Genomic DNA, 23,712 nt, shown 5'->3' on the forward strand with positions numbered 1-23,712 from the left:
GAAGTAATTCATGTTTGTTGTGTCAATAAAACAAACAAACAAATAGAAAACAATTAATAACAATATATTGCAATATCAAAGGATAGTTGTAAAAAAAAAAAAAAAAAGGAGTAAATAAAAGGCAGTGTGAGTTACATCTGTCTGTCTCTTAGGCTGTGACATGCACTATCTATAGAAATATGGCACATTAGGTCTTGATTCTGACATTTGGCCATTAGGGGGCGTTAAAACACTGTGAGAGAAGAAACAAGCCCTCTCCAACACAGAAGCGTACATTTTTTAGTGCAATTTTGAGAAATAACCTCCTTTTATGAATTCTAGTAGTAAAATTACAGATTATATGTGCAGTATCATAAAATTGCAATAATATTTTAATCAAGTATATATTTTATTGTGGCTTCTAGATCACAAAAATCCACATTTTGAGTCATGCACTTAAAATTTACATACTAATATCATAACAAGTAAAACAGGCCAACTGTAGTGTGCCATCATTAGGGCCTAATCTGCAAAACACTTGAAATAATCCACGCTGGGAGTGGACACAGGAATGGGTTTAGAAATGAACACTGGACGTCCGAAACAAAGAGGTTTATCCTCACAAACCAGGGAACGCCCTAAGCCCCGCCCCCTAGCGAAAAGCTCGTCACCCATTGGTCAGTTGTTTACGCTACGCCCCTTTGATTGGCTGGCGGCGTCGTCACAGAACTGTCTGTTGTTCGCACTCGCCTCAGAGCGCCTGTGTGTGTGACAGAGAGGACTGCTCTGATTTCATGCTGTTGTGAGTGGAGCCTCCTTTTCTGGGATTTGGAGAACAATTAATTGGGCCAAAACAGAGCGCATGAAGGTATGTTTGAACACGGAAGGTTGTGGGAATATTTGATACATGGTTTTCCAGAAATTAAGCCTCCAATTTGCCTAGACTTTTTTAGTGAGGAAGCAAAAAGTCCATAGACAGACAGGTTTTCTGACCCAACCTGCTCGTTCTGTGTGAGGCTTTTGCTATTTCTGGTTAGTGAAACTTTACAGCCACAAACTAGGCAGGACTTTGTGCTAAATAATAATGGCAAAACAATATTTAGATAGACAATAGATGAGTAACAGAACCAAGGGGTCTTATGTTGACTTCATTTGCAGGCTAAATGGGTGTGAGTACTTCAGTCATATTGATGCAGTATTGATTTTACCATTATCACTCCAAGCAATCTCTATATATATATATATATGATGGCTAATTTGGTGTTTTTGTGATGTCTGTGACACTTAGCAATTGAAGTGAATGTTGCCAACATGGAAAATAATGACAAGTCAGGTCCCTTGTGTGAGACAAAGGCCCAGGACAGCAGGTGGATCCTCATGCTGTTCCTGAGCAACCAGCATTTATTGCTTTGAGCACACTGAGCAGCTACAGATCCTTCCTGGTTACTGAGCCAAGATCAGTATAACCAAGACAGTGTTGGCTATCTGAGAAAGATGACAACTGTGTTTTGACACTCACCACAGTTGTTAAATTAGCTGTTCTGCTTGACTTGTAGATATGGCTTCATCATCATCATCATCATCATTTGCTGATTTGCATGAATGTATACCATCTCATGACAAGACTGTTTTGCCACTTGAAACCATGCTTGCAGGGCCACAGAGTGAGATTCAGGGGGTTTACTCCCGAGTGATGCTTCCCATGGTTTGGGCATCCCTGGAATGTTGGAATGATTTTCCATGGAAGCTGATTTACAGATATCGGGTGACGGATTTTCGAGTTTTGCCTACATTTACAGCTCAAACACACACTATTATCCAAACTGACTTTTATCAGAGTATGTATGTGTGTGTGTGCGTGTGTGCGTGTGTGTGTGTGTGTGCGTTTGTGTGTGTGTGCGTGTGTGTGTGTGTGGCTACAAGTTAGTAGCCAGTGCCACACACCACTTTGTTGCTTTGCTGTGAATGTGTGGTGAGCCACAGAATGCACCGAGGAATTTGGACGCTTGCTGCAAGAAAGTAAACAGTATGTTTGAGATTCAATCTTTTTGCTGTCAGAGACGAGAAGAGGAAAGGTTTGGTTTAAAAGTGAAGATGAGGACTTTCACTTTCAATACAGATGGGTGAGAAATTCAAGAAAAAAACAGAACAAATGCAAATGCAGATTCCATACTGGGCATGAGGGCTGAATGGTTTGATGAGCATGAAAATGAGAAGATCTCATCTCAATTGAACACCTATATATTCAACCCGTTCTCATTCCAGGACGCCAAATACCGATGCTTTGTCACGGCCCTCAGCGTTCGAGACCGACGCACAAGGCACCCTTAAGCGTCGGTAAGAGACCCACCAGGCTTTCCATCAACTACAATGTAAATCCATCCATGTCAATGTTAAACGCTCAGGGAAAGTGCGCCGGGACTGTGATGACGTAGTTTAAAGAGCGAAAGAGACACACAGGGCGGGTGGATGGGTCCAACAAACACAAAGCTTTCATCCAGGAGACAACTGTTTGTGTCCCATCCGTTAAGTTACACTTTAATGTTACAATCAGCTGTTCGTTCTGATGTTTAGTGTCATTTTCACCGTACAAACATAGTAGTTTTAAGCCCAACCATGTTGTTTTTTCCTAAACCTAACTAAGTGGTTTTGTTGCCTGAACCTGAGCTAATGTTTTTGTTTAATTCACAACATTAAGCATGTGTTTACTGCGACCGAAAAAGTGACGCAGAGGGGTCTGACAAAGCGTCGACGAGTTGGGATGAGAACGCATTGATGTATTATTTGGGACCCACATGATAGACAGCGTTCTACGTCACCAGAGGAATAACCCTCTACTGGAGTTGTTCTGGCAGTCCAACACCTTACTAACACACTTTAATGTGGATTTTTTATCCGGCACAGGTTATATAGGAAGTATACATACTGAATACTGTAAACCTTTTAGGCATCCTGCGCTGAGCTTTGTTCTTTGACGTCAGTTTATTTAGTCATGGTGTGTGTGAGAGAGAGAACGACGTAAGGTGTAAGAGACAGGCTGATAATTACAGCTGCTGTTATCTGACCTCCCAGCTTGCACCTACCTTGTCAGACACATGATTAACACCCTGAGGAGCAGCCGCGCCATTATAGGGCACTGATAATAACCTGAAAGAGACCTCACCCAAGATGAAGTCATCTGTGTTTTGCTTTTCTCTTAATTGTAAAGGATGATGTCTGCTGTGTGAAGTAGTGTGTTATGTCTGGACTATGACTGCACTTAGCCGATGAATCACAGGATACAGTGGATGGAGTGCGGGATGGCTAATGTCTTAAAAGTGTGTGCTGAATGAGACGTTTCAAACAATCACATCCACCCTAACACTGTTGGTATTTGGAGCACACTGAATCTTCACAGTGGGGACGGAGTAGAGCAGACAACTGTCCTCAGTCCCTCAGCAACTTAACATGCAGTTATGCTAATGACTTCCTGTTTATAACCCCGAGCACAATCCAGTGAGGCCACAGATGGGACCCCGAGTCCCATCCTATATCAGCTCTGTGCCTCTCACTGATAAAATGCACTCACATAAACCACCGCTAAGTGCTACGCTCCACACAAATCCATTTATAACACCCAGAAGCGTTTTTATGTATTGACTAGGTAGATGATCTGATTGCATTTTCACGTTAACACTTCCTGTGTCTCCTCAGGATGAGAAGATGAATGTGGAGGCTCTAAGCAGAGCAGAGCTGCTGACTCTCCTCAGCGTCCTGGAGGGAGAGTTGGAGGCCCAGGATGTGGTCATACATGCCCTCAGGGTGAGTTGGCCACTATACATCTGATACCCACAAATCCCCCTGTTGACTCTGTCACACACATTGCAGAACACCTCACATACATTTAGCAGCATAATAACCAGGGGTGTAAGAAAATATCGACACACATGAGTATCACGATATTATGTTGTGTGATACTGCATCGATTCTCCAAAACACAGTATCGTTTTTTAAATAACATATTAAAAACCCGCTGTCGGGCATGGCTGCTAATCGATCTTTCAGAGGTTGTAGCGGACTCAGTTTTAAAGCTAGAGTGAAAAAAAATTAAACTAATGGCATCATATGAAACTAGAAAAACCTACGGAATCCATTGGTACCAACCATGTCACACTAGCTTGTCAAGAAGGAGGCTAAATAACGCTCCAAAGATACGCTAAAATTGGCGAGGAAAAATTGACATTCCGATTTTCACAGGGATCCCTTGATCACCTAGATATGTGAATGAAAATAGGTTCTGTGGGTACCCACGAGTCTCCCATTTACAGACATGCCCACTTTATGATAATCAAATGCAATTTTTTGCATGCAGTATAAATTTGTTATTTTTGCCTATTCTAAAATGGTGTATTTCTGGTGTCTTTATACAATTTACAATTTCCCAAAAATTGAATTAAAAAAAATCGCAATATATCATCTTGCTTACAGTATCGCGATATATTGAATCGTTACCCCTGTATCACGATACTTATTGTATAGCCAGATTATTGCCAATACACAGCCCTAATAATAAATGGAAATATATATATATATATATATAGGAAAAAACGCGCACATACACACAAACTTGTTTTCACCTAAAAATACTGCTTTTGCATCTACGTTACTTTCAGCATGTGTTATGACTGGAGAGTTACATCGGCAAAAGGCTTATACTGCATTTCGATTGTTCATTTCTTTCTAACATGTAAAACAATTAAAACAGAACATGGTTGTATATACATAGTTGCAAAGTAAAAAAAAATATGGAAGAATGAGTATTAGAAAAAAATCAGTTGATGCTTTTAGATTAACTCGTTACAGAATGATGAGATATGAAAAAGCAAGTCAGAACAAAGAAATGCAAGCTTCCCGCTAGAAGTAATGTGGCCCAAATGGAACAAACAGCAAATTCTAGTTTGAAGATGATATATATATATATATATATATATATCATAGCCATCCTAGCAACCCATTAAATAAAACACACTCTTTTCTCTGTCTTTATTGAAGACACTAAAATGAACCTGTTTCAGCATTACACCCCCCAAAAAGAATGTGAGCTAGCAGGGAGGGGATGTGTAAACAGGAAACTAAGGAAACACAGCTAGTGCAGACAATGGCGCAGGAGTCATTCTGGTTTCCCAGGCCTTTTATTCAACATTACTGCTGGTCAGACAAGTTGAAATCTGTTTCTCTCTCTTTCAATTTTGGCACTATTCAGAACTGGATTTGTCCACATTGTGTTTAGCAAGCAAACAAAGTTTATTTATATAGCACCTTTCATTCCAGGTGGATGTTCAATGTGCTGCACAGGGTGTGAGCAACCAAGGACGTGGCAGCCAAAAAACACTGATAGTAAACACTATTTAAATCAGACACATAAATGATACGTGTGAATTAAAACCACTAAGAAGTGAAAGTAATTAATATCAGCAACCAAATGAATAATACATGTGAATTAAAACCAGAAGAAAGGGATAAAAACAAATCAAATAATAGTTTAAACCAACAGTTGACAAATAAAAAAAGACAAGCAAGTTAAAACCCATAAAAGAAGGAAGAAAAAAATAAAATAATTTCAGTTCATGCATGGTTTGTGTCAAAATGTGTCTTAAGGAACTGCTTGTGCTCACATTTGTTTTGATCTGGGAAACTCCCGTTGCTGCTCAACAGAAACAAACTTCGCCCGAGGCTAAAGTGGAAGACTTTGGTGGCACCTTGCCTCGGGTACATACCTCAAACCCTTGTGAGAGGTGTTTGGCTCTGGCAAATCAGCTGTAACCAACTGTGTTTGGAACGCTAATGTGCATCTCAGACAACTTCTGAATGTTTTTGAGGCACATTGTGAACAGCACCTCAGACATTATGCAACCTTAAATCCTTAAATCCTCAGTTTTGTGCGGCTCATTCATTCATATTCAAGTGAATGAGCATAGCTTTCCTTCAGCTACAATGCTTTGCAGTGTTTTCAGTCCAGTCTGATTGGCTCTCTCCGTGCCCCTGGCTGCTTTTCACACTCATGACCGCAGCAGCTGCTCCATGCTCGGATGAAGCTGCTGAAGCGGGGCGCTGAATGCTCGACCTATTGTCTGAAACGGTGACTGAGGTTGCGATGAGGACAAGTACTCTAGCAGCCATGACTCTCTTGTTCTAATGAACAGGCCTTGATAGTGACGTTTATCTCGCTAGCGAGCAAGGCTGTAATCATGAGAGAATTTCAGTGCCAGGGCCTGAGGGGAAGCCGATTTAACCGCACCGGCTCTGATGCATCTCAGATGGCGGTTGTCCAGATCTGACGCCGTCATTCCCCTCAGGACAAAATGCAGTCGCCTTGCTGTCTGAACTTATTCCTCTTTCCATATCTCTAACTGCTTTTTTCCCCCCTCTCCCTCCTTTCCTCCTCCTGCTCTCTTCCTCACACACAGCCACATAACGGGGGGTCTTTCATGTTTGACCATGACCCATGTCCTCACACGCTGCCCACTCACACACACACTCTCTGGTGGTCTCTGGTGGGCCAGTTAGAGGCTGCGGTGTTTATTGTGGAGAGGATGTACAGAGTTGTAGGCTCAAATCACTGACTTCCCTTGTTCCCACTGGGGGCCTGTACTCCAGTTTTACAGACTGACTGGTTCACGTTAGGGCAGAGGGGAGTGCCAGGGGTTGATAGCAGGCTAATGTGTCCAATGTTGAGCTTCTGTGCATTGATTTGGAACCGAGGAAGTCAGTTTGTACTGTCTGTCTTTCTCTGTTTTTCATTTTCCCACTGTGATTTTTCTCTGAATCTTCAGTGGTTTTCTTCTAATTCAGTGGTTCCCAACCTGGCGTCCAGGCCCCCCCTTACTAGGGTGCCAAAGACCACAGGGGGTGCGCCAGGAATTGATCTGCTCTGAGGTTGTAAATTTGATTTGCTCATGTGTAACTAAAATCATAATAACACACTTACTGGTTAATTCATACAAAAGCCTGTATGTAAAACTATTTAAAAATATAAAAATCTAACGAAATATTCTGCGTCAATCCATATTTGCTGGCATTTAGCCTTTCAAAAACAACAATTTCACTGCGGTAAAAAAACTTTTGTTGACGTAACAAAGGGAGGCACGCACCTGTATTTACAGGGCGGTCTAGCAGCAATCTAACAAATATTACATTACATTTATTTAACCACAATAACAACAATATTATTGTAAATTAAGTAAACTCATTAAGTTGTTACAAAAAGATCATATTATGTACTCTGCATTCGCTTGGCGAATCCATCAAGACGTCATCACTTTATTTATGTGGAGGAACATGATGAGTTACAAAGTCGATTTAATAAAAGAAGAAGATTTTGTTTAAGGATTTATAATTATTTTTAGGGTGATGACATCGGGGGGGAGGAGCTCAGCTTTTCTTAGATACAAGTACAGGGGGGGGGCTTCAAGGAAAAATAGGTTGGGAACCACTGAACTAACTAGAGCTCTCTCCTCAGTGTTGTCAGGTTAAGAAAGGCAAAAGGGGCCCTCAAATCTTCGCCACTCTTTTCCAACTTCAAATATTTCCTCCTCTCAGCAGCAAGTACTTGGGATGCCTGTAGATTGCTCGGGACAACCGCATTCAGGCGCCTTTTTTATTAACCCTTCCTTCACCACGGCTCAAGACTTGGAACCGTATCAGCGTTTCCTTACTCATAAGATGGCGTCACCTTCGGGACTTGTCTCTACAGATTGTGCTGTTTTGAGTTCTCATCACTGCGGAGACAGTTTTACTCGAGGGAACATTCCTGAGAACATGACACCAGAAAACAGGTCCTGCAATCCAACGGGAGTGGCATATCTTTATGAGTTGATGATTGTCTATATCTATTAATGGGAACTAAGGCTACTATTATCTCCTCTTTGTCAGACATAAATGGCGTAAATCACGCATAGATCATGTTCTCAGTAGCTCAAAGGAATGCTAGTTAGAGACATGAAAACATACCTACACCTGCGCTTTTAAATACTCAGCAGGGGAGCCTCTAAAGTCCTTCTTGATTGTTGTTGCACTACTTTCGAGACAAGCAAACACAGCGGGAAACAGACTTCTGACAAGAAACATGACTCAGGTCTGCTTCAACTTTTTGTTAAAGCCTTTGTGGTCTTGAATACACAAAATGTTGCTGCTTGACAATGGATTGAACCATTTTGTCTAGGCCATCAGGTTAATGTGGTTGAAATGTTGCAGTCATGCTCGACAGGGCCTGTTTTGTTTTCCATATGATGTCATATCCTGTAATCCTGAAACGCTATGTCTATTTCTGCAGGCTGACGTGTTTTCCTGATTCCATAAAACAATAGGGCCTGGCCAGAATGTGCTGTTCAGATAAGATTGTATACTCTGTTCCTCTACAAGAATCAATGCCCAATTTGGACATGATGTGAAGATTGGTGAGGGGGAAAATATGATAAAAAAAGAGCAGAAACTACACAGAGGGTGCCCTTAAAAGCAAAGCAATACCTAATATAACACTGTAATGCACGCTGGTCTTTGATGTCAGTGAAGTGCTTCCATACAGTATCAACAGCCTGGGGCCTGAGAGAGTAAAGCTCCCTGACCTAAATATGTTGAGATGACATCAAAGTATCTGATGTTACCTTCGTACAGAAACAAGGGATGGGAATCACGATACTTAAGTCACAAACATTTTGCGATATGCCGAGTATTGCGACAAGATATATTGCGATTTATTACCTTTTTTCAACTGCAAATTATGCATTTTATCAACATCTGTTTTTCTAATAAGATAGTTTTCCACTCTGTTCATCTCAGAGTTTTAATTCACATATCTTGAGGTCAGAGGTCAAGGGACCCCTTTGAAAATGACCAAGACAGTTTTTCCTCGACAAAATTTAGCGCAACCTTGGAGCGTTATTTAGCGTCCTTCCCGACAAGCTTACATGACATGGTTGGTACCAATCAATTATTTAGGTTTTCAAGTTTCATATGATATCTTCACCCTGAGCCCCGTCAGATTGTTAAGAGGTTAATAGATTATTTAATAAAAGATCGATGCTTGGCGTCTGTGTATCGGTACAATATTGTCACGCAAAATATTGCAATACTATGCTGTACCGATTTTCCCCCCACTCCTTACAGAAACACACACAGCACAACACGCCTTTTCAAAGCAGCCTCTCTTATCCCCAGAGCTTGAAAATAAAGGATCATATCTGCAATGGTAATGAGCTCCACCCTTCGCTGCTGTTTGCACTGAACATGAGCGTGTTTGCCTGCTACAAATAGATGGCAATAGAATAGTGACATAGGAGGTCAGTCCGAGATAAGAAAAAATCAGTGCTTTCTCAATGCAAAGTGTGCTTGTGTCGGCATCAGCGAAATACTTCATCTTTGACTCCGTTTCGAGAAATACCAGAGAGCTTCCTCGTTCCACCTAATGACATGTTATGCTTCTCCAAAAGCATTACCTGACCAAAGGGTGAGAGCACCTGCTCCCATGTTTCATCACCAACCACTGATGATAGCGTCCGAGGCAGTTAAACATTACCTGGAAGTCGTCTCGTTGCTCGGCCCATAAAGTAAAGTGAGGTTTTGTTTGGCGTCTTCCCATTTATCTTAGTGCCGGCTGTGGTTAATGTGTGGGTGGGAGGTGTGGAGGATACAGCTTGAGCCTTAAGCACACACTTTAGCTTACACTTCAAAAGCCTCTCTCTCTCTCTCTCTCTCTCTCTCTCTCTCTCTCTCTCTCTCTCTCTCTCTCTCTCTCTCTCTCTCTCTCTCTCTTGCAGAGCACAAAAGCACAAAAGCACGTCTCTAGGGCAGGTACCCTATACAAATGAATTACAAAATTTCGAATAAACACTGCTCCAGAGGAGATGGTAAGTGGGGCTTTTCCCTCTGCATCATCCGGGCAAACAAATCAGCGTAACCTTAACTGAAGTACAGTATAGTACAATACGTTTAGGCTGAATTGCTACAAATTTGCCTCTTAGCTGTAGTTTTAGTTATGGTAAATCTGTGAAAATGCACTTTTCTTGAGGGACTTTCTCTCACCCTGCACTGTTCTCTGCACCGTCTGCGTGAGACACTATGTTTTTTTAAAGGGGCTTTTGTGCTTTTTGCCTTTCCTTTAGTGTGTTATATAGTTTTTTGTGTGTGTAAAAGGTCTGCAAAGTTACAACAGAATGTGCACTTATACTCACCGGTTATTCATTTTCAATACTGATTAACCTTTGGAGGACATTCTGTACAATCTCAGTGAGTTCTCACTAAATACAGATGAGGGCCCAAACCAGGTCTACTGCTACTATTGTCAGTACAACATGAGTACACCTGGCTTCATGATAAATGTTGTCATCCTGGGAATGTCAGTTAATGAGAGTAAAGGTTTATCTGAAGAGATGTCAGGACATGAGGCTCCGCTAATTAATACTGTTTAAATGTGTAAAATGAAACGCGTTACTTCTAGTGTCAGACCCACAGAGAATTATCACCCAACTCTCTAACACTACAGAGCTTCTCTTTAAATCCGTCGAGTCTCATTTCCAGTCTCATTAAAGGTGCAGTGTGTAGGATTTGGCGGCATCTAGCGGTGAGGGTGCAGATCGCAACCAACTGAAACTTCTCCCGCGTGCCAAGCGTGTAGGAGAGCTACGGTGGCCGAAGCAAAAACGTGAATGGCCCTCTCTAGAGACAGTGTTTGGTTTGTCCGTTCTGGGCTACTGTAGAAACATGGCAGCAAGCTCCATGAAGAGAGGACCCGCTCTGTATGTAGATATAAACAACTCATTCTAAGGTAACGAAAACACAATGATTATTAAGTATAGTGAATATACACTACAGAAAACATTCTTATTAATAGTATATTCCATTTCTGCTAATAGATCACACTACACACTGTTCCTTTAAGGGTCCCATATTATAAAAAAGGTTGATTTTCATGTTTTTTTATTATAAAGCAGGCTTAAGTCCTATATAAATACTGTGAAAGTATCGAAACACTCAATCCACAGGATAATACATACAGCTCGTATTCAGAAACTCTGCATTTGAAACAAGCTGTCAGGATTTCTGCCCATTCGTGATGTCACAAATATACAATATTTAGACCCTTGACACAATTTTAAATGTAAACATTCTAAATGTGTCCCAGTTTATTCCTGGTTGCAGTGTATGTGAATGTCATTAGCTGACAGGAAGTACACATGGACCCAAGCTGTTGCCTAGCAACGCAATTCTGTTGCAATTCCGTCAAAATGCGCTAAAACGGAGCGTTTCAGACAGAGGGTAAATACAGGCATTTTCAGGCCGACAGTATGAGGAAAATAAAGTGTTTTTTGAACATTACAGCATCTAAACATGTTCTGGTAGACACACAAAATACAAGTATGAACCTGAAAATGAGCATGATATGGGACCTTTAAGATTATTATTTTGGTTTGTCTTTTAGCTTGTTGTACAGTTCTTCTGCCTACAAGTGGCCAAAAATCAATGAATGCAGCTTTATGTAAGTACATTTGCAATCTGGGTTCTGCCAAGACAATACTACATACTTTAATGCTGTCAGAATGCTGTGTAGATAATCATTATAATGTCCTTTGTGGCTGGTTAGCTAATCATTATAGTGCCCAGCACCACATACTGTCACAACAACCTCCATTTCTAGTGCTCAACCAAACTAAGGCGTGTTTCCCCAGAAGACTGTCATGTAATTTCTTAATGCTCTAATGACCAACAAAATGGGTCAGAGCCCTCTGTGCCTGTTTGAGTTTGCAGCCTCACCAGCTCTGTTAAATCAGATGTGGCTGCCAGTGGATTGATACTTCTCACCTGCCAAGGCCTTTTATTCAGGCTGACAAATGGTCCATTGACTATATGTCCTCTTCCTCTATTAAGTAGAGCAGAGTAGTTCGGGAGAAAAACTGCACTGCTAAACACTTACTTCCTCATCCAAGAAAACACTAAAGCTAGAGACATAAATCTGAACAGGATCCAACACTAGAAGGTCTGCAGCTGACCTACTGTCTACTTTTGTTCTCTTTGCTTCACATTCTCCTTTTCTACTCTTAGACCTGACAGGTTTGTGATCGAGAGTTTCTATGAATTAACTCCTTTTTTTGGTTTGAAATAACAGAACAGAACTCTGTTTTACTGTTTAATGAAAGTAAAATGTCGGAGCATCCTGGTGCGTTGTCCTCTATCCTCTTGTTTGCGAAGACGCTTGCACAGATCTCTTTAAAGTTCCGTGAAAGAAGCTTTTCATATCTGACAGGTCTGGTCCTGCTGTCCTTTTGTCTCTGTGTCTAACTGAGAGTGGACTAATTCACCAGGAACGCATACTTTTCCCATAACCCCCCACTGCAAAGCTTCTGGATTTGGGATGTTACCCCGGAGACAGCCGGTTATGCTAAGAACCTCATGCAGCATGGCGTGCAAACATACGCCAGCTGCATACTCATAGATGCACAAACACGTATATCATTTTCATCCTCATTTTGATAGCAATTCCCTTGTTTTCTTTCATTATTTAGGAGTGAGATTAAGGGCTAAACTGTACATTTGTAACAGGAGATATGCACCCAATACCATTCAGAACTGCTGACTTCATTGTGTGACAGTCATTTCAGAGGCTCTCTCTGAGGAAACAGGACTCCCTGGCTCTTTTCAACCAACACAAGGGCATGATTGTGCCCCGAAGCTGTAGGTAACTGACTGACAGAGAGGATTTTTCCAGGTGAAAAGCATCAGATTGTCTTTCACACCTTGTTAAAGCGGGCGGGAATGCATTAGAGGATACAAGCTGTTGAAGCAGGTAATGCTCAAACAAGCTCTAGCAGTGCATGAAGTTGTAGAGGAATTCTCACACACTAAAACAGAGGTATTGATTATGAAACGGTGTATAAATAGCATGCAATATGTTCTTGGTTGCAGAGACATTTGTCATCAGTAGTTGGGCGGAAATGAGAGTTTTGCAGCAGAGAGGGTTTGCTTGTTGCGCCCTGTCATAAAGGAAAGCACCACTCTGTCATTATGATCAGAAGTATCCAGAGAAAACCGCGGGAGACCAGAACCTAGGCTAGGACTGCTACACACACACACACACACACACACACACACACACACACACACACACACAAACACACACACAATCCAATCTCAGCCCAGCCCGGCCCTTAATGGTCTGTTTAAACAGTTATTTAACTCAGGAAGCTGCAGTTTTGTCTCCAGATGAAGAAGCTTTACAGCTTTACTCTAGACGCCCAGCACAAAAACACACAGCCACAGGTAAACGTACACACACACACACATTTATATTCACATAAAAAAGGGGGATAATAAGAGACCGAGGCATACACATTCGTACCCTCTCTCACACATCGAAGCCTACTGGGTCAGACATGGAGACAATGCATAAGACTGAAGGCATTGAGACAGTGTCTTTGTTCAAGTCCTGTAATCTCTCTCACTGAGGGTCACATTCTTTGTTGAGCCAGAGAAAGAGCCTCGAATACAGCCTCCTTACTGATGCCCTCAGGGTATGTGTGTGTGTGTGTGTGTGTGTGTGTTGCCACAGTCCGAGAGCTTGTGAGAAAAAGAGGCTGACAGAGAGACGGAAGCAGAGAGAAGCATTTTCTGAGAAATGATGATGAACAGGCAGAGGAATGCGGTGCCATGCGTGTTTGGGCAGGGAGGCGAAGGGGGCCAGAGGACCGGGGGTGTCTGATGATGAGGACTGCGGGGAGACATTCAGCGACGGGTGTCCCCGAAGGCACGTGGAGTGAACCCTGTGGCTTGCGGTCACATCACTAGCACCGCCAGCTGACCCGGCATGCCTCCAGAACTCGACCCTACTCACTGTATGCAGTTAATGAGACCTCCCGACGATCTATCAGGGCGTCCAGGAGTGAGGTCAACAAGGCCCTATCACGTGTCACTTCATTTCTTGTCATTCACAGCCCGTTTCCCTCGAACAAGCCTGAATAGTGCATGATCAAATGGAAACTAGTTAAGTTGCCTGTGATATTTTGTCCCTCAGGATTTCATTTTCACCCTGAACAAATCTATTTTTATTCAATTATTTTGTTTTTGGTTCAGGTGTAATCTAACCTCTTCATTAGAAACAGCTTTGTGTGTGTGTGTGTGTGTGCGCGTGTGTGTATGTGTGTGTGTGAGGGTGTGATGTCGCGGCCCGGTCCTTCACCCCTTGCATCCCTGGGGAGGAGTTAACATCTGCCCCTGGTGGGGGTTGGACAGCCGCGCCTCACCTCTTTGTGTTTGGGTTGAGGGGAACGACCATCTGCTTGTGGTCACACTGACAATAACACACTGATTTCCTGCACACACGGACACACACTCACTTCCGAGTCTATGTTCAATGCAAGGTTATAATAAGTTGGGTTTTTTTTCCAATTCGTTTTTATTTTAGTTTTGACTTTTCAATTTCATTTTAGTTTAGTTTTAGTTCGTTTGCGGAGTGCGTTTGCTAGTTTTAGTTTAGTTTCAGGTTTTCAGAAAGGTTTAGTTTTTATATATTTAGTTTGAGTTTGTTTTTTGTTAGAGCCAGCTATAATGTCTCAGAAGAATGTAGCTATATACATAAAAAATACCTGGTTGGAGAATTGTGTATGGAATGGCCATAATGTTTAATGTTTGCGTTACTTTAGTGTCCGATGTGAAGCCATTGTGGCACAGCACCATCTCCTTGAAGGTCAAGTCAGTTTAACTTCAATGTCACGAGACTTGAAGGAAATTCATGCCGTCTCCTTTTTTCTGTAGTGATGTATTAGAGCTAAAATACTAAAACTGAAATGAATTACCATTCATTTTTATTTTATTTTTATTTGTTTTTAACCAGGAAATATAGTTTTGTTTTAGTTTCTAGTTAGTTTTTATTTAGTTTCAGTTTACTGAAAATATTTTTCGTTATAGTTTTAGTTTACTATAATAAACCCTGGTTCAATGGTGTTTATTATTATATATCATTACAGGGCTTTGTTGAATACTTGATTCTGATTAGTCAATCACAGCCTTCTACGGTCTGTTATTTCTTTATAGCAGACTGCTGCTATGTATAACAGACCGTTGCTATGGACGCAGTTCTGATGTCAGACTCTGGTGTACCGGTTTTGTGTCATATTATTGATTTCTTAAGTAAGAAGCCGTGTAATAAGTGGGATAATGTACAGCTAGCGGGTCATTGTTGTGAAATAAACCCAAACAGGGCGATGCCGGAACCAGCCTGGACCCACACGGCTCGCTGTACATTATCCCTTACTTAAGTTATTACCTAAAAGTCAATCTTCTCTTCATTCAGTGTGTTTGTGAGGAGTTACTTTGTGTTTTTCTTGGCGCTGACAGCTGGGCCTCATGTTATCTTCTTAACACATTTTTTCCTGTGCTGCAGTGTGGAAAGGAGACCTCATCCTATCACATCCATGTACTGACATACACAAACACATTGGTCATTTTTGTTTCTGTTGAGTCAGGACAGAACATGTACATTGACATATATATTCATATTTTCTTCTTGTATGCCACAGGTAGACACTAGAGACATAAACAACTCTTGGCTAGATTGAAGCCAGCAACCGTACAATTACATGATGCGCTATATGTTTGTGTGTATCTAGGCTCAGCACAGAGACGCTTTCGTCCAGGAGCGTTACGGCCAGTATGACCTCAGCGATCCGTTCCTGGCCCTGCAGCGGGACAGCGAGTCCTCGGATCGCCAGAACACGCTTGCAGACCCTGACTCGCACCTGCAGGGCCGGGCGGTGGGCCCCAACCCTCTGGCTGTGCTTAAACTGGTCATGGCTCACTGCAAGAGGATGCAGGAGAGGATGATGGGACAGCTGGCTGCTGCGGAGAGCAGACACAGGAGGGTAAGTAATACAGCCGTGAGCTCACCCGTCTTCATTTGAGATTTGCGTGTCTGGACAATGCTGCAAGTACCCAGCTAGTGTCCCACTGGGGCTCACACTTATACAATAGCCTTGTTGTGTGTGTGTGTGTGTGTGTGTGTGTGAATGTACAGTATGCATCTATCTATTTTGTCTTCATGTTTTTCCTGTAGACTTGGCTTGGGGCAGTGAGGCAGACAGACAGCAGCCACACCCAGGGCTTAGGAGGGATATGGAGCCTTATCATAGCAGAGCTCATAAACACTCAACATGTCTATGAGTGAACTTTAGAGAGTCAAAACTTTGTAATGAAGAAGAGGTTCGGCTCTGCAGGCTGATTAGTCATATAAAAGTCACCACACTGACAGCTGTTGTTGCCTGTTGGGCTGCAGTTTGCCATGTTATGATTTGGGAATATTTTTCACGCTAAATATAGTACCTGAGAGGGTTTCTGGACATGTACATACATTTGCATAAAGCCAGCATATTTGCCCACTCCCATGTTGATAAAAGTATTAAATACTTGACAAATCTCCCTTTAAGGTACATTTTGAACAGATAAAAAATGTGTGATTAATTTGCGATTATACGCGATTAATCATGGACAACCATGCGATTAATCACGATTAAATATTTTATTGGATTGACAGCCCTTACTGCAAGGAATCCTGCAACAAGAAACCTGTCTGTATGTCAAGTGGTTTAATTTTTTCATTGTTTGACAGATGATAGCTGATATGGAGGAGGAGAAACGACGGCGTGCCCAGGAGTCTGCGCAGAAGGATGATTTCACCCTCAGGCTGCAGACAGAAAGAGACAAACTGCTGCAACAGGTATGACTGACGTGTCAAAAACTGGTGCTCACAGTCACAAATCTAATTTTGCTGATAGACGAGCACATCTGGTGGAAAGAAATCTTTCTGCTTCCCTTTCCCTCTCTGCGCTCCTCCTCTTTCCCTCTCCTCTGGCTGTCTGCACAGCGTCCTTCTTCAGCGTGGCAGCTGTGATTTAAAGCTGAGCGTCTGAGCAGGGACGCATCGGTGCTGTTCCATTGTGTAACTCGGTAGGGCTGAGAGGGCCTGGCCTGTTAAAGTGAACACACACACGCAGGCACCCGTATGCATAAGCACAGGGCTGTTCCATAGGAAACAGAGGAGGAAGAGGCCATTGTTTAGTTGTCCAGCAGCCATGTGGCTTTACGGCCTCAGGAAACCTGAGATAATGGATGTCCATGTCTAATGCAAGGTCAGCTGCAAACTGTGAGCACACAATCAGCCACTGTACAAACTTGGTACAGGGGCCTTATGTAAGAATGGGTTCCTGAGTGTCTCCCACTCTTCCTCAGGCTTTCCTGCCTGTGTTGTTTTTTGAACACTAATCATATACACTAGATTGTATTTCATCACCTCCCATTTCCTTCTATCACTCATCAAAGCTTTTAAGCCGCCCAGTCGCCGTTTAATGACCTCATGGCGAACTGAACTTTCCATAAACATGACTTGCAAGCAAATTATTATTTAACAAGGCAACACATGAACAACTGCTTCTGTCTCCGTCTCTTTTGACTCTGAAACGACACATACTGTCCTTCACCCCCTCCCGTAATTCTGTGTGATTCAAGTGGAACTAATTTAAAGGGTAACTTTGGTGTTTTTCAACATTTTTCCCCATCTTTTTGTGTCGAAGTGACTAATGGGGGTAACAATTTCTGAAATTGGTCCAGTATTGAGGGACCAGCAGCCGCGAAACAACCTGCGAGGGCAAGTGAGCAGCATCATTGTAACGTTACGTCCACTAAAAGTGCTTGTCTTTACCACCGACAGGTTCAGATTGTTATTTTAAGTGTCTGACATCAATATGGAAAGGACCCTACAGAGAAATAAAACATTTTGTTACCTTTCACTTCAGTCCCGCTCAAGGAGAAGTCTTGTTGTGAAATCGGAATATTCGTATACTCTGGCTCAAATAAATACGGGCAGCCATCAAATTCAAAGACCTCATCCACAATGACATCATCTAAATATTCAGCCGCAACATTAAAGATATTTTAGATAACAATAAGCTACACTTTCCGTACTCCAACACAACAGACTGCCCGGCTGGCACTCACGTTGTCTTCCGACACTTATAATAACAATCAGAGCCTGTCATGGCAAAAACAAGCCCTTTTAGTGGACGTAAATGACGCTGCCAGATTGCCCAAATAGCACCATATTGCAGCCTGTGAGCAGCTGTGGTCTACAGCGCTCTCCCGCCATACTGGACCAGTTTCAGCAATTGCTGTCCCTATTAGTCAGTTATACACAAAACGTGGGAAAATAGGGACCAGGTTGAAAAATGCCAAAGTTACCCTTTGGATGTAGTTATTAGACAATATGTGTATGTTAGTTAGTTAGTTCAGTAGGATCCCCATTAGCTGACGCCATGACGCCAGCTTGTCTTGCTGGGGTCCTTCACAGAAATCACAAACAATTATATACATTATAAACATGAAAAAAGCTCATAAAAAATCACTGTACTCACATTACCTTGTATAAAAATAATGCCAGCAAATTCCATGCAGCGAGGTATACATATTTCAAACCACACCAGACACCACATTCAAACAAAAGAAAGATTTCAGCACGCCAGAAGACTCATTAACTGTTCGTTCATGCAGTTATGTGTATATGTGTCTAATAATACATATTTGATACCATTATTTGAAATGAGCTTTTTGAATGGAATGATGGATTCACTAGATCCAGTATCATGAAAGCTATTGGAAAATATGAAACATATAAAGATAAGAGAATCATCTTTACAGTAGACAGACATAAGTTCAATTTGAACATTAAATAAATTGCTGCCAACTCAATTATAATTGAGTATAGTTGAGTAATATAATAAAATACATGTCTAAATGTTTTACACCAAAAAAACTCCTACTCCTACTTAATGTAACAAAGCAGTGTTCTTTTGCCTCCTTGTGGTCAAATGTGGAAAAAGCTGCCTCGCCTTGACTCTTGTATCTCCCTCTCTATTTCCAGCTGGAAGCAGAGCGTACAACAGTGCGGAGGTTAGAGAAGGAACAGTCCCAGGCAGTGAGCCAGGTGGAGGAGTCGCTGTCCCAGCAGCAGCAGCTCTCCTCATCCCTGACTCTGGAGCTCCAGAGAGCCAGCAGCCAGGCACAGGAGGAGGCTCAGAAGGTCTCCCAGCTTCGCACCTTGCTCCAAGAGGAGACCGGCGCCCTGGAGAAGCTCCGGGGGGTTCTGGAAGACGAGAGGAGCAGGGCGGTCCAGCTGGAGGCCAGGTCCGAGAGGCAGCTGTCTGAGTTCGACACAGAGCGAGAGCAGATGAGAGCCAGGATCGGCAAAGAGGAGGAGAGGAGTAGCGAGCTTGAGAGGCAGCTGGAGGAGCTGAGGAAGAGGCTGGCTGGAACTGGAGGGAGTAAAGAAGAGGCAAAGGAGGCTGTGACGGAGGTGAAAGAATCACTGGTGTCCACCTCTGTTCAGACTGAGCCGGATGGAAAGATAACTCCTAAATCCTCCTCACTGTCAAAGGTCAACGGCCATCACGCTCATAAAGAGACAGAATCAGCACAGGAGGGGAGAGGAGGACCAGACAATGGTGGGGTGGTAGAGAACGGGGGAGGAGCACTTTTGCATTCCCCTCTTCACCCTCATCCTCACCCTCACCCTCACTCTCCCTCCAGCACGGCCTCCTCTTCCCTCTCCTCCTCCCCCATTTCCTCCCCCGTTCTCGCCAAGCGTCTGGGCAGCCCGGGCTTCCATCAGTCCTCCTACCAAGCTGGCGTCAACCAGCGATTCCATGCCGCCAGGCACAAGTTCCAGAGCCAGGCGGAGCTGGAGCAGCAGCAGCACGGTGGGCCCCTCTCCCCCAGGGACCTCTCCCCCACCACCTCCTCCTCCATCCCTCCCCCACTAGAGCACAGCTCAGCTAAGCAGCTGGCCCGCAACACCGTCACTCAGGTGCTGTCCCGTTTCACCAGCCAGCAGGCCGGCGTCAAGCTGGCGCCGATCAGCAGCTCTCCGTTTGGTACGGACTACCGCAATCTGGCAGCGACTCCTCCCGGGGCGAGGTCACCTTCTTCGGGGCCTCTGTCTCCCGGCATCCGCTCCCCCCTCACTCCTCGCTCGGAGAAGACACATCCTCCTCCGATCCCTCCCAAGAAGCCGGGCATGAGTCCAACTCCAGGCTCGCCGAGTCACTCTGCTCGGACAAGCCTCTTCCCGGAGCTGACGGGGAACTGTGGACACAGCAGCAGCGGGCAGGAAGGAACCAAGGAGCCAGACCTGCTTTTATCTTCCAGCAGCTAACGGCGAACTAACTTTTTTAAATGAGTCAGGCCCTAAATCAACAGTTACTGTAATATTTGTCTTTGCCAGCCCCTTTAATCCACTTCATAGCACTCCTAATCAGTAGTATAGTCACTTCAAACGGTCTGGACTGGTTCAAACATGATGTGTCGCACCCCTACCTCTATACCACAACCTGAGAAACAATCGGAAAAGAACTATTTGAAATCAAATATAGTATATTATGATTTTTTTTTTTAAATCTGATTTAATATTTCTATTAACATTCCTGTCTTTATTCATTTGTATAGATTTGTTTTGTAAGTTTGAAGTTTTAGAATGAAAGTATAACCTGTTATTTTCCACTTTAACTCTATATTAAGGGTGTTTAGACATCATTATGTATAAAGAGGAAAAAGACCTGTTTGGTTTTGAAGAAAGAAATGTTAACGATATTTCATAGCACAACACTCCTTTTCTTTTCCCTTAAAGGAATACTTTGCCTAGAAAAATGACCATTCGTATTAGGGCTGCACAATTAATCGAAATTTTATCGAAATCGCACAATGGCCAATTATCAAATCGCAGGAGGGGCAATATTTGTTAAAGGCGAAGTGTGTGCCTATACAGCATATTCTACAGATTGAAGAAAACATCTTTGTTCGGTACAGATCCCCTCAAAAAAATCACACCTTAATCATTTTAATATGTTTTTCAATGTAAATGAGAATAACAATGTAAAAATTATTATTCCCCCTAATATTGCAAATCTATCGCAATTGCAAAATCAGTCAAAGTAATTGCAATTAGATATTTTTCTCTATAATCGTGCAGCCCTAATTCATATAGAGTGCTACAGGAATGAGTCCTAAAACCCAGAAATGAGTCAGCATTTGAGCACTTCCGGTTCTCTTGTCTGGAAGTCAGTGGGTTTTTTGAATGGGTTTTTAGTTAGATGCCTGAAATAAGGTCTGTGGTTGGTTGAAGAGATTTTATTGTTTTATTCTATGACATAAAATACATCAGTAAATATCCCACTTGTGAATTGTGAAGCCTTTACGTGTCTTAACCTGGCCTCCATTTACATCAATTTATCAAGGATTTACTACGTCTCCGGCTCTTCCGTTCACCGTGGAGACAAACAAAGTTGTCTTCAAGAAGTCAAGGTAACACGTGTTGAGTAATCAATATATGAATGGTCACTTTGTGGGTGAAGTATTCCTTATGCTCAAATTGCCAGTCCTGTTAGATTAAAAAAAGAAGACTTTAGTCAGATGCAACACTGTATAGCTAAATTAAAAGGCTAATATGGATGTAGATGTTAAGTATAGCAAATGTGTGCTATCACTATTTCAATAAACTAGTTAGTAGTTTTTAAATGTTTCTTTCCCCAATGAATACGTATGCAGTTCCTGTTAAAATGCTCCATGAAAACACTATTATACTGTAAATAGTTTAAATAATTCACAGTTGATTCTCTATGAATGACATGCATGTGCTGTTTTTTTCTATTACACTTGTCATGAATACACTGAATTTTGTCTCGAAAAGAGAGAGCACACTTTGTACTGCATTACTGTAAGATACTGTATACTTGTTCTTTTTTTTCTTTTTTAATTCAGGGAAGGTTAATTGATGAATTGAATTAAAGTAAATTCATATCAAAACATACATTTACAAACTCACACAATCTAATAGGCTTCTCTATCAAAAAGTAAGCATAAGCCAAATATACTTTTCTGTATACTTGTCAGTATAAGCCAAGTATACTTAGACTTTTCTGTATACTTGCTAGTAGAAGCCAAGTATACTTAGACTTTTCTGTATACTTGCTAGTAGAAGCCAAGTGTACTTAGATGTTTCTGTATACTTGCTAGTAGAAGCCAAGTGTACTTAGACTTTTCTGTATACTTGTCGGTATAAGCAAAGTGTACTTAGACTTTTCTGTATACTTGTCGGTATAAGCCAAGGATAATTTTGTTAAGTATATCTCTGATAAGTATATAAAAAGTAAACTGAAAGTATACTCTCTTGATGTAGATGATGAGGTGGTGAATTAAAGCCAGATTGTAGAGAGAGAGAGAGAGAAATTAAATATGAGAGGAATCATTATACGTATAATTATGCCTGTCACACATTTAATTTCACTTCTTACTTACAGATCCATTTTATCATAAACATTCAAACTAGTAGTGTTCTTTGTGCTAATGAGTAAGAACTATTCCTTAAGCACCTTTCAAATGTAAAATATATAAACCAACTCAAATCTAAAATCAAATTGTGCTAAATATTATTAAATTATTAATAAATAAATAACAAATATTATTAAATAATATCTTCTAATACTGTGCAGATACCACCTAGTACGATTTTAGTCTTCATAAAGTTGTGTGTAAAATCGCTGCAGTGAGCATGACTTTATTGATTAATTTATGGTTTATTAGATAGGGGCAGATCTCTTTGCATACAGTGATTATCTATATTCTGTAATATCAGCATATACTAAGTTTATATATTACAGTTTGTAATATAATGATAGTACAATATATAGTGTTATCTACAAGAACGTTATCACCTTCTTTATTCTATCTTCTGTAACATGATTATTTACAGATGTTAGCGGGGCTACTGTGCGGAAATAAGGAGATTGAGGGGATTGAAGGGGAATATGTTGGTGTCACAAATGAGCATTTTGGTCTCTGGAGAAAACTTTGGCAGTAATGGGACACTCTCCATGTCAGCCACACAGTGGTGGAATGTAACTGCATTTACACAGTTTTAAGGTACTTTTACTTTACTTGAGTATTTCCATTTTTTCTTTCTGACAGCCGTAGATGTTGGATACTTTGCAGATTAAACCACCCAACACTTAATAAAGTATTCAAAAGTCTGGAGGCGAAGAAACGCTGCCTTCCAAGTCATGTGAAACATCAACAGCTTAAATTTCATTTCTTACAGGAATGTTTTCATTTCAACCAAAAAACTGCCACGGTAACAATCTGCAGAGTCCCACTAGTGTCCACTATAGAGACTGCAGTGTTCATTTCAGCCACAAGATCAACATGGTGTTGATTAGTGCCTTACCAGTAGTGGAGCTACAAATTACATTTGTATGGCAATTTTGATAACTGTAGTGTACAAAGAGGGCATTTTAGTATGACAGTGGCACCAGAGGAAGGTCACAGGGTCACCAAAGTTAGCTTTTAGTGGTTTACAAGTAAAAATATGTGTGTCTTTGAAGGGCTGAATTTAGTTTAGATGTCCCCTGGCCTGTGGCGTCTCATTGCTGGGGAGTGATGAGGTCAAAGCCCAAACATCAAATACAGTTTTAACACTGCACATGCTCAGTCTTCACATAATAATACATCTGTTCATGAGCTACCAGATTGGAGTGTGTCAGACCTTCGACCCGTGTTTGAAGGTTGGCTTTCTCTTTTGGTTGACTCTTTGAGCCCACTTTACAAATGTTTGCAGCTCGGCAGACTATGCTCAAAACAATAACCCATATTGCAGAGCGTTGTGACGTTAAA

General features: G+C 41.9%; 1 protein-coding gene across 2 annotated transcripts; it reads left to right on the forward strand.

Annotated features, from left to right (window-relative positions):
- The first annotated feature begins 704 nt into the window (after positions 1-704).
- cttnbp2nlb (CTTNBP2 N-terminal like b) lies at positions 705-21,732 on the forward strand. 2 transcript variants are annotated; one of them, XM_074644196.1, is made up of 5 exons: positions 705-847; positions 3,673-3,780; positions 15,615-15,866; positions 16,610-16,717; positions 18,914-21,732. In XM_074644196.1, the coding sequence occupies exons 1-5, from the start codon at positions 842-844 to the stop codon at positions 20,201-20,203; spliced, it is 1,764 nt and encodes a 587-aa protein (XP_074500297.1). In that variant the 5' UTR covers positions 705-841; the 3' UTR covers positions 20,204-21,732. The 2 variants fall into 2 exon arrangements, with proteins under 2 accessions (XP_074500297.1, XP_074500298.1); XM_074644197.1 differs by lacking the exon at positions 3,673-3,780 and having other exon boundaries at positions 724-847.
- Positions 21,733-23,712: the final 1,980 nt, after the last annotated feature.

Source organism: Sebastes fasciatus, chromosome 8 (genome assembly GCF_043250625.1).
Source record: "Sebastes fasciatus isolate fSebFas1 chromosome 8, fSebFas1.pri, whole genome shotgun sequence".
In the NCBI taxonomy this organism is placed as follows: domain Eukaryota; kingdom Metazoa; phylum Chordata; class Actinopteri; order Perciformes; family Sebastidae; genus Sebastes; species Sebastes fasciatus.

Bases quoted from the DNA above. Each gene is read 5' to 3' on its own strand.
- cttnbp2nlb (XM_074644196.1), top strand. The intron at 3,781-15,614 runs GTGAGTTGGCCA...GTGTGTATCTAG, and splicing joins TGGTCATACATGCCCTCAGG to GCTCAGCACAGAGACGCTTT. The intron at 15,867-16,609 runs GTAAGTAATACA...ATTGTTTGACAG, and splicing joins CGGAGAGCAGACACAGGAGG to ATGATAGCTGATATGGAGGA.